The sequence below is a fragment of the Sceloporus occidentalis genome, unplaced genomic scaffold, assembly GCF_023333645.1.
Source record: "Sceloporus occidentalis isolate IW3139 unplaced genomic scaffold, rSceOcc1.0.p SCAF_3, whole genome shotgun sequence".
Lineage (NCBI taxonomy): Eukaryota > Metazoa > Chordata > Lepidosauria > Squamata > Phrynosomatidae > Sceloporus > Sceloporus occidentalis.
In genome coordinates, this window is record NW_028316983.1 from 90,824,509 (window position 1) to 90,844,759 (window position 20,251).

Sequence of the window (20,251 nt, forward strand, 5' to 3'; positions counted from 1 at the left end):
CCCAAGGTCTCAGGCAGAGATCTGTCACATCCCTCCTACCTGAACTTTTCACCTGGAAATACCAGGGACTTAACCTAAGCCCTTCTTGTCTAACTCAGTCAGCTTATTCACCTAAAACACATTTGAATTGAACACCTAAAAGGTTTGCTTACATTTAGGCTGCATAGAATGAATATGACACTGCTTTAACTGCCATGGCTCAATGTTATGGGATTCTGGAATTTGTAGTTTTGTGAGACATTTAGCCTTCTCTGTCAGAGAGCTCTGATGCCACAACAAATCACAAATCCCAGGATTTCACTGGGTGGAGAAAATGATGTCAAACTGCATTAGTTCTGCAGTGTAACAGCCACCTTAGATTCCAGTAGCACATCACGCTGCCTGCCATATTTTAAAAATGGGATTTTGTTTAACATACAGCCTGTCTTTTGAACAATCTGTGTTTGTGTACTAGAATTAAAATGCAAACAATTTTTCCAGTGGATATAAGTGAATTGTACTACATTATGGGTCTCAAAATGGTGTAATGCCAGAGTATGAGCATAGGAGATCCATGTGATTGGCATAAATGTACTATATCTGTTCACCCTATGAGCAGGAAATGCATCATTTGCTTTTGGTGCATTAAATGCATAACAACTTCTTATTTTGATTTTAATTTGCTTTAATTTAAGGAAGGAAAACTATGAAAACTCTGCCTCCCAACTGCTAACTTATTTTGTAGGGGAGCAGTTAATGTCAAAAGGCCAAAATTAATGAAGAAAAACACAAATTCTGAGTGCTTTTGGTGGAATAACTAATGCTTTTAGCAATTTCTGATGAAATGAAAGAGGATGGGAGCCCCCTCCCACAGCCCTCCTAACATTTTAAAGCTTTCATAGCCTAATGAAGCATGATACCTCCTACAGCTCTTACCAACTTGAAGTTTTGCAAGGAACTGTCTCATTAACTTTAAGTGTAAGACCAGTCAGATTTCCTGGGTTATTTCCTACAGTATTTTTCCATCTCACCTTTGCATTTAGGCTGAGAAAGTGTTCTACCTTGAGTAATATTGAAATACAATGGAAAATGTTAAGCATATCTCAAAGATTTTTAATATCCAAGCTAACTGAAGCTTTGCCCCCAAAGTGCAAAATCCCCCAAAAAGCAGCACAAAGAAAAATTGTACAGTACATCCCTTGCCTCAGAATGGGAAACAAATATAGGAAGGCAAAATCCATGGTATTATTGTAAATCCCCACGGCTTCGTCTAATTTGAAAAGAATGCTTCTAAGGCTGCCATGAGGTCAATGGAAGCTCTGTTATAAAAGCACTAGGTTTGGAGAGGGAAAAACCTTATGTTATTACACATAGTTAGGATAAGGATTATGCTGGTTGTAGCTGAAAATTAATATCTGTTGGTGTATATTGTGTGCATGGGGGAGTGGGGCATGAGACTACACTTATCTTCCTGCACAGCCAAAGATAAGCTCTTTTAAAGTCCCATTGATTTTAACAAAGCAAGCATTTAACTTGGCCATTGAAATCAATGGAATTTTTAGAAAAGTATTTAGCTTTGACTAAACTGTGCCCAGTGTTATTACAGGAAGAAACTAGGGCACACATAAAAATATTGTGAGTTTCTATTATTTTAAATTTTTTAAAAAAGTAAATAAAATATTTCCCAAGGCACACTGTTTTGGCATTCGAGTGTGTGTGTGTGTTTAGGGGGGGATCATTTGACAATAGCAGACAAAATGAGCCATTGTGGAGTTGACGTGTTACATGTGTCACACACATGATGCTTAGATTACAATCCTACATCTACTTACCTGGGAGTTAAGTCTCATTGAAGTATGTTAGTAGGATGCACTTTTGAGTAGATATGTATAGAATTGCATTGTCAGTAAGGTTGACCAGCTATTTCCTGCCACCTTCTGCTATGTTGAAGCGAAAAATAGGTATGACAAGGCTAAGAAACCCAACACCCAGAATCAAAGAATACAACTTTTTATAATGTCCTTGCTGTGAATGGTAGCTCTGGCATTCACAAAGCATTTATAGGGGGAAAACATTTATTGCCAGATGTGTTTAGTTGATGTTATCTTCAAAGAAGCCAATGAATTAACTAGGTTTTTGATGGATATATTCAGAGAGAAGAAGAGACCTGGAATAAGTATAATGAGAGGAAAAAGAAAGGGATTGGAAAAGGGAGACAAAGTGACTCATATTTAGTAATCAGGACTAAGTGCAAAGAAACAAATGGCTGATCGGGAACTCTCACACACCCAAATGAAATTAGTTTTCAAGACCAGAACAGTTTTCATTCAGAATGTCCTTGGTATTTTTTATGCTCCACTTACTATCATTGTCTCAATCTGGCTATTTTTAGGTCTATCCAGGAGGCAGCATAAGTTTCCTCTTTTCCCTCTAATGATTAATAGGAGAAGAAGGAACAGGATTAAATTGTCTACAGGAACAAACCAAATTAAAGTGCATTTAATGCTTTTATTCATGTGTAATAATGAATATATTTGAAACTAATCAAACTGAAAATGAAACATTCTTTCTTAGCGTAAACATCATTCTATAGGAGTGACTATATTTCCCAGCTGGATACAGAGAGGGGAAAAGAAACACAAGTAACCAAAGTTCAAGTTTTTTAAAACTCAAATTCTAAGGTGAAGCCAGGAACACCTGTAAGGTTGCTCAAAGTATTTATAACTCCTGGAGGTGTGCTGCTTTACAGTCATGTAAGACCTAACTTATAGCATCTTCAAGACCATTGCGCTGAGGGGAGATAACAATAGTCACACATTTTAATGTGCAATTAGTGTATTCTGACAGTACAACCTTGTGGGAAGTATTTTTCCATACCTATTAGTGATATCCATGGGTCACTGCAGAAGGTTAAAGGGCCCCTGCTCCATGCCAGAGCTCTGAGAGAACTATTGGCGCTTTACAGTGCACCCAAAAAGGGTGCTCTGCCGGCGCCCATGATGGTTGTGCGAAGGAGCTGCAGCAAACAAACCACGCGGCTCCTTCGCGCAGCAAAAAGAAGCCACAAAAAGCGGCTTCTTTTTGTGGTGCAGAAATGGCGCCCCAAAGTGCCAATGGCGCACTTGCGGTGTCATTTCTGCTGCGCGACATGCCAATGCTAGGCATCCGCGTCAAAATGGTGGCGCCCATGTAGAATGGGCGCCGCCATTTTGTACGCGCTCGGCGCGTACTAGGGTTAGGGGCATCCGGAAAGGAACGGGCCATTGTTCTCCAAATTAATAATGCAGGGAGGGTCTTTCTCTGTTCATTGTATGGGATGACATGAAATAGTGCCTTCTTGGTCATGGCACCTCAGTTGTGGACATCCACCTAGTGGCAACCTCAGTTTCTTTCCAGCACCAAGCCAGAACATGGCTTTTTTAGGGACTAATTTGTTTTAAAGTTTACAGATACATGATTTTAAATTGTACTTTTTATACTGTTGCTTTGTTTAATATGTTTTCATTGTGTTTTAAGTTATTAATGGTTTAATTTGAAAATGTTTTAAATTGTTTATCTTGTACATCAACCAGAGGTACCATGGGATATATGTGTAATAATACTAATACTATAGTAAATGCAGTTCATTTTCTTTAAAATAAAGTTATGCAAGGGCAAACTACATAACAACTGTCCCATCCAGTATGTATGCAGAGATCAAGTTCAAGATATACTAAGTGAATGCATACCCTCTAATATTTTACAGATGAAAACCAAGACAGATTTGGCCAAGTAAGCTTAGATTGTGGTCAAGTTGGTAAAAAGTATTAGTTATTAGGGAGGAAGAACACATGAGCTAGGTAAGGTTGCAACAGTTTGCTTTTGTCTGTGCCTACCGGGAAGGGCAAGATTGCAGCCCTCTTGTTTTCTTTTTACTGCTGAGTTAAATAAGTCCAAACTAGTTTTGCATTTTGAAATCAGTTTGCTGCAACTGAAATAAGATGAGACAAAGGAAGAAAGTGGGAGGGGAAGAAAGAAACTAGGACATTTTTTAAAAAACAACTTCTGTAAAAGTGGGACAAGTGATTAATTGGGACAGTCCCTGCCAAATTGGAATAGTTGGAAAGTATGGCAATGTGGACAAGCAACAAACAAATTTAGGGAACCTCCTGCATTTGGTTGGTGTCTTCTTTTAAAAAATCTTATTTCTTTGAAATGTGGATCTCCATACTGTATCACAAGTATCTTTTGTAATGCTCTTAGTTACAAAGGTGTGTTGGCATGCTGTAGGCTGAAGGGCAGCACTTGGTTGAGAGACAGCCTTTTTGTACCATACCAGTCCATAATACCCTTGGTTTTCTGCTAGAAGCTTTGGATCCTGACTGGACTAAAATGGCATCATGAAGTCTCATATCACAGACAGATAAAATAAGAGACTGTGGCATTAAAACTAGGGATGCAAAAATATCTTGCTGTTGAGGAGCACTTGGGGGCACTCTCTCATAAGGAGTTACCAGCCTCCTCATGAGACTTGACCTCTTCCCTGAGACCAAGTCACCAAGCATTTTCTCCATCATGTTTTTTGCATTATTTTCCCATTGTGTTTGCTGCATTTCATGCAAAATGTCTCAGTGCCCAGCTGGTGAATTTTGAAGCTAAACACATATACACTAGAAGAAAAACAAGAGGAGGGGGGTATTAATAACTTTTAGGCTGTTATCACACTACAGAATTCATGCAAATCTGACACTGCTTTAAATGTCATGGCTTCATCTTACAGAATCCTGGGATTTGTAGTTTTTTGTGGCACCAGAGCAAAATAACTCATAAAAACCACAAATCCCAGAATTCCATAGCATTAACTATAGCTCCTAAAGTGGTGTGATATTGCATTAATTCTGCAGCATAGATACAGGCAGAAAAACAAACAACCCATTCAGTGCTACTACTTTTACTAGTCCATTCAAGATGGCAACAGTTATTCTGTTTTTCAGTTTTGTACTTTTGGCAAATACACATGAAAAATACTCTTGAAAATGCTCTAAATCTCTCCAGCAGTACTATCACAATCTCACCATCTCACAGCAAGGAGAAAAATTTGGGGATTGGGTCAGTTATCCAACCCAACCAAGAATGATATTTCTAAATTAAACCCTTTCACATTGACCTCCAGAGAGGTCTTTGCAGAAAGTGAATTTGGTCAAAGTTGGTCAACGTAAAAAACAAAGCAAACAAACCCAGAATATCCTTGGGAGGGGAGCACTGGGAAATAAAGGGTGCTGAAATTGTTGAGGTCTTTTGCCTTAACACATCCTTTTAGGAACGTTTAGAAATGGTAGAAGCTAACATAAACTGGGTTACATTTTATTATTATTATCCCTATTTCTAAAGAGAGTATTTTTTTTAATATATTGCATTTTAGGCTCTTATTCAGTACACAAGTAATAATAAGAAGACCCACTGAATTCAATTACATTCAATGAGACTTGCTTTGAAGAAGACACGTGCTGTTACCACCAATTAGCTATTAGAGGCTAAAGAACACAAGTGTGTTGGTATGAGAATGTAGCTGTTACACTTGTAGGCAATACTCTAAACAGGAAAAATCTTTTATATAACATACGTGGGATATAAACTGGCTGTTTGTTTTGCACACCCATACATTAGTTCAAGGAATACATCAAACTTTTTAAAACTACAGTAAAGCCCTGTAGATGTTTCAGAAGGAGAGCATACATAATTTGAAAAGTGTGCTTTGACTTTGTACAGTTTTAATCTTATTACGTCTCTTTGTTACATTGCTTTCTGTTTCTGATGAGGCAAACCCTTTCTCTAACACATTTCTCCCGCTAAGGTTTCCTCATCCACACTACAAAGAGGCACTCATTTGCTTTGGAACAGAGACCCTAGTTCCTCAACAGTGAGAAGCAGCTCCAGCGCCTGCTAAGTATAGAAAGACCAACTCAGGGAATTGTTCTTATGGAAGAAGAGAAGAAATTGTGCTCAAATTGTGCACTGAATGACCATCAATGAACTCCATACAAGTGTACTGAAGTAAATTTACCTTCATTCCACACTCACAGGGTTCCCTTTCAAAGCTGAAAAACAAGGCAAGCATGGCCCTTTACTGTGGTGAACATAGTCAGTTGACAACATTCATCTTGATGATCTATATTTTGGCTGGCCCAGTTTTACATGACATGATTATCTACTAGCAAGGATTAATAATGAAAGTTTTGTTTAGGTTTACCATAGTTTCCAGATGCAATTATCACTGTACTGAAACAAATGGCAAAAAGCCAATAGATTGAAATGGATCTGGAAGGCAACATTTTCTTACAATTTCCTTACAAAAGAGTAATTGGCCCACTTGGAATCTCACATTAGAGTTCCACCATGGCTTTGAATTTTTGACACAGTCTACTTGGTGAAATAATACTTAAATGTGTTGAATACCATTTTGGGGGTGGAATAGGAGTCCCCATCCCCCCCCCCCCCAAACCAAACCCTTTCACTGCAAGTTATGAAATATGGAATATTTTCCTCAGACTGAAATTAAGTGCATACTGAGGCATTAAGGCATTTTTTTTTATCCAGGTAAATACATATTTTGGTATACACATTCTTAAGTGCACACAGTTGTATGGGGAGATGGGTGTTTTGGTCAGCATAATGTTGAGCATTGATTCTGACAATGTGCAAAATACCAAAAAGCAAAAACTGCCCAGCTTTAGTAGTGGTGATTTCAAGACTTCTGTAGCTAAAACAAAATACAGTCTTAAAGGATAGTGAAGAACACAGAAACTATCTACTTCATTTCAATTTTGAATAGCTAATTTCCCAGCTAATCTTGTTTAAAAAAACACCCCGCCATTCATATTAGCTATACTGAGACATCTCTACCTCCAACCAGCATCACTACCTACAACACAGTAATTGCAAACTTCTTCCTCTATATGTTAATCTGGCAACAACACAATAGTAGTTATGTGTCCTGATTTATCAAACAGATTGCCACAAGTTAACTATTCAACAGTTTATGCATAATAACTCCTCAGTTGTACCACTTGGAGCTAATCCATTTATTTTTCATATTTTTCCATGATCGGGAGAAATATAATTGTGGTTGTTTAAAAATGTGAACAGCAATGATATCAACTAGATGAGCACAGATTATCATGTAAGAAATAGAAGAAAGCAAACATACCCCACAGTTTAAGGACTAATAAACTCTGTAAAATGTTATAATCTTCAACAACCAACACAATCCACATCAAGTCCCAATAAATCCCAAATTGTACAATGATAATATAGAAAAGGATTATCAAAGAATTAAGGAATTTTTTTTTGGAAGTCATCCTATAAGCATACAGACACATGCTATTTTTTTAATTAAATAATTATGGGGACTACTGTGTGCAAAACTGTATACATGTGTCTGCTTGACAATTTTTTTACTGCTTTTTACTAACCTTTTTTATTTATATTTTAAAAGGGGGGGGGGGGGGCTAAGCATGTACTGAGGCCCAATATCACAGTAAACAACTATAGGAATGAGCTCCTGCTTTGTACATACAATCATCCTCTTGAATGAGCAGGGTGAGGTTTGCACAAAGCTTTCTTCTACAAACATGGGTTTATGTATTGAAAAGAAAGCACACCAAACAATTGCAAGGAGAAATCCAGAAGCTGGGCTGGACATAGGCTAATGTGTTTTAACTGCTACCGTGGAAGAAACTTCCACACACACGCAAACATTACTAATCCTTTCATCACAGGTATTTAATAAAAATAAAATATCACCCTGTTTTGCTGCAGGATTCATCAGACTGCATGTGCTGGGGAAAGAGCATGAGTGGTGTTAACTTGACTACAGAGTTGGGATGAGCAAATGAATTAAAAGAGCTCTTTGTGCATGTGAGAAGCAATGCTGGGTACTCTCTCTCTCTGACATATCTTTGACTTCTTTCTTTTTCCTTAAGGGAGTACTGACAGAGAAAATACTTTCCGCAGCAGTGCTCTTTCAGTCTGTTGAATGCATCCTAGAACTTTAAAGCTGCAATACAAGGGGGAACAGAGAGTGGTTTTAGACATTCAAAGTTACAGGGACAACAGGATATGCAAGTCTCTTACATTTCCTGCTCTCTATGCATTTTTGCAACATTCTGCAAGGGACACATGAACAAACTCATGAGATTCTGTTTAACCCCTCTCCCCAGCAAAGAAGTATAAAGACATCCATTGCAAGTTAACTTGTGCTTCCTGCTACTCCTAGAAATCTGAAAGTCTAGACATACCAAATATCAGAATATTGCACCAGATCAATCAAGCTTTTCTTTTCTCTCTCTTTTTTCAAATGGCACCTGTGCAACATCAATAGTTCCATAACATATGATATGAAAAGAAAAGAAGAAAAAGAAAATAATAAAAAACTGTGTGATTCAACTATATTGTCCTACCATCTAGTAGTCTTTATTTCTATGAATTATTTTCTAGTTAAATTGGATTCCTTCATAATCTACTGACATTTCATTTGTGGAAGATGGGAGCAAGGAGCTAAAGATGTTTATAGCGTAAAAATGTATGTGAACTGATCATGATGGTTCTCTAGTCAACAAACAGCATAACAGAGCTTTTAGAACAAGCTCTGCTGCAGTGTGTGCAGAAGTGAATATTTTGTGATGGTGTTACAAAGTGCTCAAGTATATGCATTATGTGCATCTTAGCTTCTTCTTTCTTCTGTCTTGTATAGGGTTTAATGATTGGTGGCTTAACTATTTAATATACTACATGTCTTTATTTTAACGTTATGGCTTAATTTACTTAATTTACTGAAGCCTCTTCTATAGCTAGCTGGGTCATCATTAAATTCTCCTTTGTGTTTGAGAGCATGACATCTACACAAACTCATTCTGAGGTACAACAACTTACTTTACATTCTCACTAGTTTACCCGGCTGCACTTTGTGGTGCAGACTGTAACAACAAGTTCAGTTAAAGAGGGTGTTATCACTCATCCTGAACCAGTGAAAACAAATACATCCTCAGTCAAGCAGCAAAGAGCAATTTTCCCTACTTGTGTAGGAACCAGAATAAATCCAAATGAAATACTTTAATATTTCAGCAATATTTGTAAGGAAAGTATAAATGTTTAATTTTTTTAGATGTTAGTTTTGGCTCTTGTTAATTTGTAGTTGACATGTTGTGCCTATGAGTATGATACTACCAATCTGCAGGTTATTTTCATCCCATTTTTTCCTTCTTTTTCTTTTTAATAATTGTTTTAAACCCACATAAACATATATTGCTAATTAGGCTGGGTTTACTAAGATTTTACTTAGGATTATTTTTGGAGTCAGTTTGTACTGAAGCAAGACTTGTAGGATATGGAGCTTGAAACATGACTCGCTGAGCAGAAAATGCAATGGTTGTGCTAAAATTGGAATAGAATTTTAGCAACACATTTGAAGTGCTTCTTACTAGTTGCATCTAAGATAATCTCATAATGAAGAGAGAAGAGCTGTGAGACCTATTCTGTATTCTACAATGATGCTACTTTAAGTGATGCTCCATGAAGACCACCATCTTCTGATGTTTCCTGGAGATTTTCCAAGGAAGGAAGAAAGAAACAATTTTAGCCAACAAATATGGTACTTATGCCTGGCACACTGGGGAGGGGGGGGGGAGGAAACTATTGCTCCCCCACATCAGATAGTTTAAGAAGCACTGTTCTATAAGACATATTAATCTCTCTTTTTTTTAGAGTGATGGGTTTCTCCATAATCTTTCCCACATTGTGTGGCATCATAATGTTACAACACATTTACAGAACCTCCCAAACATCAACAGGTGGAAATAGGGCTCACATATATCACTGGGCCACAAGAGGCATGTGAGTACCCTGGTTTATTGTTTAAGCAAATTGACTTAGGGAAAATGTTAAAATAATAGTGGTATACTAGCAAAATCTAAATAGTTGATTGCTCTTTTTCACGTGTGTGTACCATGAAAAAAATTGACCCTTTAAAAGGTTTTTCATAACTAAGCACTATGTTCTATACATGAAACAACTTGATACAGTATAAACTCAACAGGAAGAACCATACTGAGATGTGGAATTGGTCACTAATTATAAAATAAAACAATAAAGGGAGGGTCACCTTCTATGCATCATTTTACAACTTCTAAACTTGGAATGAACACAGGGATAATGTTACATTCACAAAGAAGTCTTTGAGAGATACCTGCTGTTTTTTTTGTACAGATTCTGAATACATGTTGTAAGTTCCATCTATTAACTCTGTCTGCTGTGCTCAATGTTTGCAAGCGTCCCATTACCCCACTGGTGGCATTCATTTTACAACCAATAGCACCTTTATCCTTAAGAAGAGATCGATACCCTTGAGCATAGCATCTACCAAAATATATATATATATATATTTATATATCTCCCATTTGATTGAGAGGAAGAAAAAGCAGTATCTTATGAAGGCACACCCATGCTGAACTGACAAGAAAATCAAAATTATAGCATAACTGCACGGTGCAGTCATATTACAAAGCTCATTCTTGAAATCTGAGTCTCATGCTAGAAGAAAATCTAGATATGTGTTCTATTTTTGAAGAAATGAATCCAAGGCAATATCATTTAGGGTTTTTTTGTTTTAAAAGAAGAGGATTCTGTGTCAATTGAGATAGAATCTTATTTAAAGAGGGAAATGAATGCTTGTATTGCAGCCTTAAAGATCACTTTTTTTAAACTGCAATATTTGGGTTCTTTTTATGTAAACTACAGCCTGCAAATCAGCAGACCATGACTGAATGCTTTTGAAAAGTTATAGATTACAAACATGAACTCACAATTAATAACCTCTAAAAGTAATTTCAGAGTTTTCACGTCTTTGAAAAAAGAAAAGAAAAAGAAAAAGAAAGAAAAAGAAAAGAAAAAAGGACAATGTGTACTTCCTCACAAGGTAATGCAGCTAATAAAAAAAGAGAGTAGAATTAAAGTATTTACATAATGAGCAATTCTACAGAAGGCGATCATCCCCATATAAGCACTGCTGATTATATCCCACGCCGCTTTTTAACAAACTCTACCAGATTGGATCCAGTCATCAGCACGTTCAAAGAATCCTTAAAAGCTTTTCATGGTTCTTTACATTTATTGTAGAATGATGTTCTTCAGGTACATTATGCTGGTGTAAGAGGACAGTGTCAAGACAAGGTACCAGCAGGACAATAGAACTTCAGCACCTCCGGTGATCCCAAGCTGGGTCGTACTTGGAGCTGGAAAGAGAAGAACACCAGTTAGTCAAAATGTCATTGTTGGTTCACCACTCGTCTGTCAGTTTTTTTTCTTAGAAAAATACTATAAGCTATGATGATTTCATGAAAAGCCAGCAAATAGTAGCAAACCCAAGATGAAAAGAAGAAAATGCATAGGAATACACCCCCCCCAACCCCCCCCCCCACATTTTTATATAGCTAAATTTTCCTTATGAGGTGGTGTTAACAATACAGGCATTGGTTAAGGACTGTTTCATGCTTTTCATTCTGAATGAGGGAATTCTGAATGCTTTATTACTATTTTGATTTGGCATTTTGGACCAGATTCCATTTTCGTAAATCATCACTGCAGGGAGATGGAGCTGTGTGGAGGCTGGAATAATTTCCAGAGTGGGAAGTCAATTCTTCCAGTTGTTTGGCCACTGACAATTTTGTAACAATCCCTTAAAGGCTCAGGAGCTTTTCTAAGGCTGGATGCTTTGTACAAGGAAATTCCTTTCTCTCTCTCTCTCTCTCTCTCTCTCTCTCTCTCTGTCATTTAGGAACAGTTGAAGTGAAAAGACCTAAAGCCTCCACAGATGGATCTGTACTATCTGTGGTCAAATTAGACTTGTAGGCCACAGGCATCATTGTGTGAATGAGACACATTCAAGCATCACTCTGAAGCAGGGGATTCAAGCTGCATTTTCTTCATTAAAACACAAATTCCCCCTTCTACAGGTTTCTTGCCTTGCATGAATTTTCCTTTAGCTTAAAAAAGTGCTCCTTTCCTGGACCTGCATAGCATAGTTTAAAAATTCACAGTATATAAAAGTTTTTTTAAAAAAGTAATTAAACTATCAAAATATTTAGAACCAGTTAAAAACATAAACCATTAATATGAAAAAATAGAAAAAATACAGAATATTCAGCATATTATACAAGGCCTGTTTCCCCTAAGTGGTAAATTCACAAAGGCCTATTTAAAGAGAATTATCTTCACCTGCCTGTGGAAATATAGTAAGAATGGTACCAGACTAACCTCCCAGGAAGGGAATTTGAGATCCTGGGAGCAGCCATCAAGAAAGTCCTCTCCTGTATTCTCACCAGATGTACCTGTGAGGGTGGTGGAATAAAGCGAAGGACCTCCCCAGAAAATCTCTAAATACGGGTAGGTTTGTATAGGAGAACATGGTCCTTCAAATTATTTCTGCCTGACCTTCCTTCCTTCCTTCCTTCCTTCCTTGAACAATTGTTTCATTTCAACCAACAAAAGCGTTCAGAACAAACAATGAAAATCACTGCAAAAACATGTTCAGTTCATTCAAACAGGTCAAATATTACAGCAGGCCAGATCGGGGCTACGGTATGAGGTTGCTGCAGCCCCAATCCAGTGTGAAAAGGGGCGGCTGCAGGCCACCCCTTAGGAGCGTTCTATACAGCCTCTTAGTTTTCCACAGACTCAGTGTGGGACAGCAGACTGTACACCATTAAGTGAAGAAGGAAGAGTTGTTCCCACAATCCTAGGACTTTATCACATGGGGGGAAATTGGGGGTTTAAATTGTCTTTATCCTGGGAAAGTTGCACTATTGCAGAAAGATTTTGACACACATCATGATTAAAGAGGATTCTGGGAATAACCAGGTAATAACCATGCTGGATAAGTTATTGCCAAGATAAGTCCTCTTTAACTGCAACATCTTGTGAAAATCTTCAGTGCGATCACGTAACTGTCACAGCATAATGACAGTTTAAACCCCCGCTTTCCCCCATGTGTTATAGTTACTACATGGGTGACTCATGAGCAACACACTTCCTTGCCATTATTATGTCCCAACATCCTAGTTATCAACCTCCATTTAGGAGAGTACCTAATAGCTCTCAAGGTCAAACCAGATTTAAAGATGATTGTACATTCCATGCAATTAGGTCTCCTACAATACATTTTATCCAGAGACACATATCTCGGCAATCAGTGTTGCAAATTAAGCCTGTGCTTGCCTTCCAGTGACCAGTCACAAAGCATAGCATGCTAAATGCAAGATGAGCAGGTGCGGAAAATAGTTTACTGTAATAAAAAGAAGTCTTAAGGAGCAACACGTCTATATACATTCTAAGTGTGTCATCTAGTTTGACCCTCAGCCATGTGTTCTAGCCAAATGAAGACAGCTTGACAGAGTTCTGACACCATAGAATTGCCATCTTGGCCAATGGTCTTGGATTCTGAGAGCTAAAGTCCAAAACACCTGGAAGGCCAAAGTTTGAGAATCACTGCTCTAAGTTATGCATTTGTAAGTGCCTTAGTGAATTCCAGACAAAGTGGCAAAGAAGTTATTTTTCTGTGCTTGTCCTCTAGAAGTTCTATACATACCAGAAATTGGCACCCATGAGTATTGCTGTTATATAAAAGTATACAATTAGTTATTATAGTATTATAATTGTATCTTAGAATTATAGGAGTATTAGAGTTTTATAACGTGTATTATTAGAGTTTGATGGGAGGCATAGTTCTAGTGTAAACAGTTAGTGGTGGTTCAAAGGGATGATTTTTGCCTGGTTCAAGAATGTGCAAGTGTCTAGGGGAGGATTTTTTTTCAGGGCTTTCTCTTAGAAAATGGAAAGTAGAGACACAACCAAAAGGGTATGAGGGACTGGGCAAACAAGGGAAATATGGTCGGGAGGGCAGTTATATTTTAATTTGCAAATGCATTTAGGCAAACCCTGTGAAACCCTGGTGTCGGACATTGTTAATTTCAGTTTGTGAATGGTGGCAGTTCTGTCTGCAAACATCTTCCTACAAATACCTACAGTTGCTGAAATAAAAGTTCTTGCTGTTTGAATACAGAAGGCTGATTTACTGAACCATGGGGGAGAGGGCAGTTCTTGACAACACAGCATTGTATGAACTGTTACTCATGCTGGGCCATTCCTGGTTAATATACTATTTCTTTGGCGGGTTCTATTTGCTTCTGAGAGGCTTGATGGGACTTAGAGAAATGGGGGAGCATTTCACAACCTCCCTCATTGGGAATGACTCATTTATCACTACCTCTTTGCAGGTAGAGGATTTAGGTATTGTAGCACTCCAGATTAATTTGTTTTCTTTTGCTTGACCAGTCTTCCTAGGTAAGCCTTTTACCCAGGGCTTGCATTTCAAGTCTTAATGAAGTGTGAACATCAGTACTTTCCTTTGCACTGAGTGTAGCTATGGCTTAAAATGCATAAGACTACCACCTCTTTACTTTTAAAGGATTTGTATTGATGTTCTTCATAACATCTGCAATGAACATGCTTTCCTAAGGATTTCTAAATGCATAAGGCATGGTCATGTATCTCTAGTTGGAGAAATGTAGATGGGTTAGCATAACCTTTTATAAGTGGTACATTACAGAGCATTATCTTCAGCCATTCCAAGGAATAGTCTCTAGTTATTAAAATATATCACATTAATTATGACACAGGAATCATAAACACAGAGAGTTAAGGATGTTTCACCTGGGATGTATTCTATGGAAAATGGCTCATTGCTACAAGGTAGTGGTTTCTTCTTCTAGGTGTGCCTGAGTCAGTGTGAAATCAATGGGAAGAATGTCTATTGACCCAGTGTTGCTATCATCTGGTGTGACCCATTGTGTTGAGCAAATATGCTTTGTTCATTTTGCTCCTTGGACTACATCTTGTGTCAAGTGAATTTAATATCTTTCATCACATTTCTCAAGTTCTGGCCCTTTTCTTCCAGTATGGGAACTACTATAATCAAGTCATCTGCTTTATATGGACCCCTGTGATTTCTCCAAATGCCTCACAATTCCTTCATTGAAGCTCTTCACCCGGTGACTTAATTCCAGAAAGTAGACTGAGACATTTGTATGTGCCACATGGTGTGTTCAAAATGCATAGGTCAGCAGGCTTCCCTGTCTAATCCAATTTGCCAAATCCATCTTCCGCATCCAGAATCATAAAGATGCTTTTACCAGCCAATCAGCACTGAACATCTGCTGCCATTGGAATGGAACAATGTTGTCTAAGAATAGCTTTATTAAGTGTTCTGGGATCCAGACAAAACTGCAGCATGCCATCTCTTTCTCAGTGATGCCCAATCTATTAATCCATGGGGTAGGCATAGTCAGCCTGAGTATAATTCTCTGAAAGCTTCAGTGAAAAGTATAACTGAAAATACTTTATTTTAGCAGCCATCTATATGACTGCCGGCTTTGTGAACACATGATGCATCATGTGAAATTCTCTAGTGTTCATGAAAGTTCTAGAATACTGTGCAATGCATTCATCTTAGGTTTGGTGTGGTTTGTGACAATTCTTTGTATCCAAATGAGAACTCTCCTGGCCAAATAATGTGGCAGTGATGTGGCAATGAACAACTGAAGACAACCTTTGTACAACATATGATTTACATTATACCCCCACCCCAACTCTATTTTAAAGATATCAGAAGTCACATGAGATTTCTGAGTGACTGATACTAACTTAATATAGTATGCAGGAAGAAAACTGGCCTCAGCCTTGCGTTAAACCTGGATTTTTATGGAAACATGAGTCATGGTCCACAGGAACTAGCCCATTTTGACCATATGATGACACTGCCAGTTGCCCCACACAACAAACTTTCCATGTTGTGTGAGGAATTCTGTCAAAGATTTTGAGCCATGATTCCTGGAAAGTAGGTTGGCCAGTACACAAAGTAATACCCCCACATAAGGCAAATTTCGCAAATGCTGGAGTCCCATTTATTTGAATGGTGGAACGTGCACCATTTTTTCCCCTCACCGTCGTCCATGTAAACTTGAAGCCATGTACAGCGAGGGCGTGTATTCTGAGGGCAGACTGTAATGATATAAATTTAGTCAATGTGTCAATCCCCAAAGCAGGGACAGACTATAGTGGATGTGTCTTACCATAGTATACGCAGAAGCTCTTTATGGAAATATTGGTTCGTTACAGAGCGCCAAAAAGCGGCGCTCTGCCTGCGCCGTCATTAGCTGTGCCGAGAAGCCCCAGCGGCCAAACTGCAAGGCTTCCCGGCACAGCTAAAAAGAAGCGCCAAAATGGCGCTTCTTCTTGTGTCGTGGAAATGAAGCGACGAGGCGCCAATGGCACACTCGACACATCATTTTTGCGATGCTACGTGCGGACGCTAAGCATCCGGCGCGTAAAAATGGCCGCGCCCGTGTGTATAGGGTGCGGCCATTTTTACGCCCCAGTCACGTGCTTGAGGTGAGGCCGGTATGGACGCTCGGTCCTCAGCCAACCCCTAGCACGTGACGGGGGCCCTGCAAAGGCCTGTGCGGAACGAGCCATTGTATAGTAATGCTGCTATTGTCCTTAAGCCATTGGTCTGGGTTAGAAACTGGTGTCTGGAATCCTGAGGTATATTAGATCCCGGAAAAATACGTCACTGTGGAAATCCAGCAATAAAGTTACTTTGACAAGATTCTACAGATCTCTGCTATCTGTAACTTTTTTTATTTGTACTCCATACTCTGGAAGCTCTATGCTTAGTTTACACAACACTGCTCCATGTCAGCCAGCAGTACCAGTAGACAGGTCACATATAAACTATTTAGGCTATCATCTTTTTCAAGTCCTTCCAAAACTGGGTAGCTTTATACTGTATTTTCAAGCTCTGGACAGATTCTGTCCCCCTTAGCTGACTACTAGGTGTTTTTTGGGCAAGAAAAGAGTTTACTGTTCCAGCTGACCTTGATAGAGCAACATAATATTAGTGAACTCTGAGTACTCTTTGGTAATATTTTAGTCCTGACTTGTCATCCCTTGATTGCTCCTTGACTGACTACTCTGGTTTATGCTTTGATCCTTTTGTTCAGTCTTTGGTCCAGATTACTGGTTCTAAATTGCTCAATGGCTCAGGCTTAATAAATTGTACTAACATATAACCTAGGCGGGTTATAGACCGCCCATTTGGGGCGGTCTGCACCCACCCCTTTTCCTGGTGTATCGGGGCCTCAGCGTGCAGAGCGGCAGCCGCTGAGGCCCCGATCCGCCGCTTTTCAGGCTGCGGGGAAGCAGCAAAACGCCGCTTCCCCGCAGCCTGAAAAGGGGTGTCCCTGGGGCTTCAAGCCCCAAGGACACCCTGCAGCGGCGGGGAGAAGAGAAAGGGGCCGCTTGGCCCCTTTCTCTTTTAGTCCACTGGGCGCAGCCGTCTGAAGGCTGCGCCCAGCAGACTAAACCAGGAAGGAGCTCCTTCCTGCTCCGTGTTCAGGTTGCACTAAGCGCCCTGGCGCGGAGCAAGGACATCACGTCCACGCCGCCCCGTCTAGAGGCGGCGCGGCCATGACGTCCTCACGGCGGCGGCCGTATGGAAGGGCCACTGCCGTTTAGTGCGTGACGAGCATGCATTAGGGTTAGGGCGGTGCGGAAGCACCGCCCTTTTGTAACCCTAGTGCGTGCTCGTCATGCACTAAAGTGCCGGTCTGTAACTGGCCCTAGATTTCTCAGTTCATACAAAGGCAATAATGAAAACCAAGGGCCCATACAGACAGGCCAAAATAAAGCTGCTTTGGGTCACTTTGGAGGTATGCTGTTTAAATGATGCATGCCTCCTAAGTGTCTGGAAGCCGTGCCAAAGCCACGCTCCAGTCCTTAGAATTGGAACGTGGCTTTGGTGCGGCTTCTGGACTCTTAGGAGGCATGCATCATTTAAACAGCATACCTCCAATGTGGCCCGAAGCAGCTTTATTTTGGCCTGTCTGTATGGGGCCCAAGAGTCTGGGTGAAGAAAGAGAATCAAAGTCAAAGACAATAATGAAATGTAACCTAAAGTACCCTAAAAGGCAATTTTTCTTAAGGCAAAACACACAGAGAAAGAACTATTTCAAATCCAGTTTTTCCATATTCATGAGCTTCTAAATGAAAGCAAAGGTTTTGCTTACTTGTTTGCTAAACATAATGTCAGTATGTGTTTAATAAGCTTTATTGATGGTGGTGGTGGGGAGAGGAATAATCCATCAGGTGTGCTCTTAATGTTGTTTTCTTCTTTGAATAGGCCTAAATAAGATGCTAATGAAAAGAAGATGGGGCAGGGTAGGAAAGAGGGAAGAAACTCCTCTTCCAGTTACTTTTTCTTCATGCAATAAGTAATGCTTATCTGATACTTTTTCATATTATTTGGGATTGTGTGAAAAGCTTTGAAAGGCATTCCCTCCTCCAAATTAGGCTATTTTCTTTCTTTTTTCTACATAGATTGCTCCAAAAAGTAACATAGTCAGGGAATAAAATTCCATACCCTCCAACATTTTACAGATTAATACTGGGCCATGTCTGGCCAAGCAACATTAGAGTGTTTTCTATATGGCAAAAATTATGAAGAGGGGAAAAACTGAAACTAGGAGAGGCAGCAGCCATTTGCTTTTACCTGAGCTTACAGGGAACGGCAAGACTCCACCTATTTCTCTTCTCTGAGTTAATTGAGTGCAAACTGCTTTTACACTTAGTACTCAGTTTGCAGCAACTCAAGTAAACTGAGGACAAAAGGATACAGTGTGAGGAGAAGGAGAAAGAAGCTGGGATATTTTAAAAAGAGTTTGAAGAGTGGGATAACAGGATTAATCAGGAATATCCTTGATACAATGAAACAGCGGGAGGATAGGAAATGCTTATCTGTCATTCTCCAACAAGTTAATGGAGAGGCAGGTTGATTTGCAACAAATTACATGAAATTTCTTTTGATAGCATCTGAGAGAGACCTGGCTGGGATTATAATGCTTGTTCTTCTCTGGGATACCACGACAGGGGTTTTTGAAGTCAAATGCATTACTGTATGTGCAAAACCAAAGAGGGTTGCTTGACATTCTTGGGTTCAGTAGTGGGGCAATGAGTGGACTACAGTGGTCACAAGAACAGCTGAATATTTCTCTCACTGCCATCTGATTCACATAAAAGCAACTTAATTATAGTGTGTGTGTGAACTGAGCACAGTGACTTGTGTGTGTGTGTGGGAAGTTATATTAAATGCATTCTAATGTAACTGTAAAAACAAAATCCGGTTTTGTGGTTCTCTTCTTTGTACTTTTAGAGAGATAGTGGCCAGTTATGGTAGGTGCTATTGATTTGTTAATTTCACATAGTGATAAAACTACTGAGGTACACGATGGTACACTTTCTACAAAGTTCCTTGGCGGTACCAAAGGTATCTGTAAAGCAAATTGTTTTGGTAATCAACTTTCAATATAAATGACAATGCATTTAATTCTAGGTACCCACAATTCAGGTCAAGGGTAAACCGAAAGAGAAGTGGAGATGCAAATCAAGGTCTGACCTCAATTTTGTATGAAGCCCTGGACACACAACTCAGGCAAAGCAGGTGAATTAAATGAGGTTGAAGTTGTTGAAGCAAATTAAATGAAGTCAAAGTTGTCAAGATGAATTAAACAATGTTGAAGTTGCTGAAGCAAATTATTCAGAGACAAAGTTTTCAAATGACCCTGGTCAGTTTAGTCAGTTTGGCTAATGAACAGCACCTTTAGATGTCATCAGTGGATCTGAAAAGCTTTTTTTGTCTCAACTATAATCAATCATCAACCTGCCAGAGAAGAATCCAATTTGCAATTCAGTCCCAATGGTATATGAAATGGTACCTGTCCTAAGGATTTAAACAGAGACCTGCCATTGCCCCCACCTCTCAAGCATTGTATGGTGCTGGGGGGTCATTTCAAAATATAGTTCTGGTGCCCTTTCACACTACACAATTATAACACTATAATTCCACTTTAACTACCAAGGTTGTACCTTATAGAATCATGGGATATGATGTTTAATGAGAACTGTCACCAAAAGAGCCTAGTGCCTAATCAAACTACCACTCCAGGATTTCATAAGGTGCAGTCATAGTGGTATATTTGTATAGTGTGAAAGAGCCCCAGGACTGCTAGTAGAGTCTGCTCAAGAGGACAAGTAGAGGAATGTTATGGATGCATACCAATTTCTATCTTACCATTTCTCTAATGAAGTGAAGGCAGCACACACAAATCTTTCATCTCTGTCATTACAC

At 39.2% G+C, this 20,251-nt stretch overlaps 1 protein-coding gene across 2 annotated transcripts in view; it reads right to left on the reverse strand.

Moving 5' to 3' along the window:
- Positions 1-5,382: 5,382 nt before the first annotated feature.
- NEGR1 (neuronal growth regulator 1) overlaps positions 5,383-20,251 on the reverse strand; it is a 684,663-nt gene continuing 669,794 nt past the window's right edge. For both annotated transcript variants that reach the window (XM_089515440.1, XM_089515441.1), the window contains one exon: positions 5,383-11,246. In XM_089515440.1, coding sequence (XP_089371566.1) covers positions 11,122-11,246 — 125 coding nt within the window. In that variant the 3' untranslated portion in view covers positions 5,383-11,121. The remainder of the gene's footprint in view (positions 11,247-20,251) is intronic.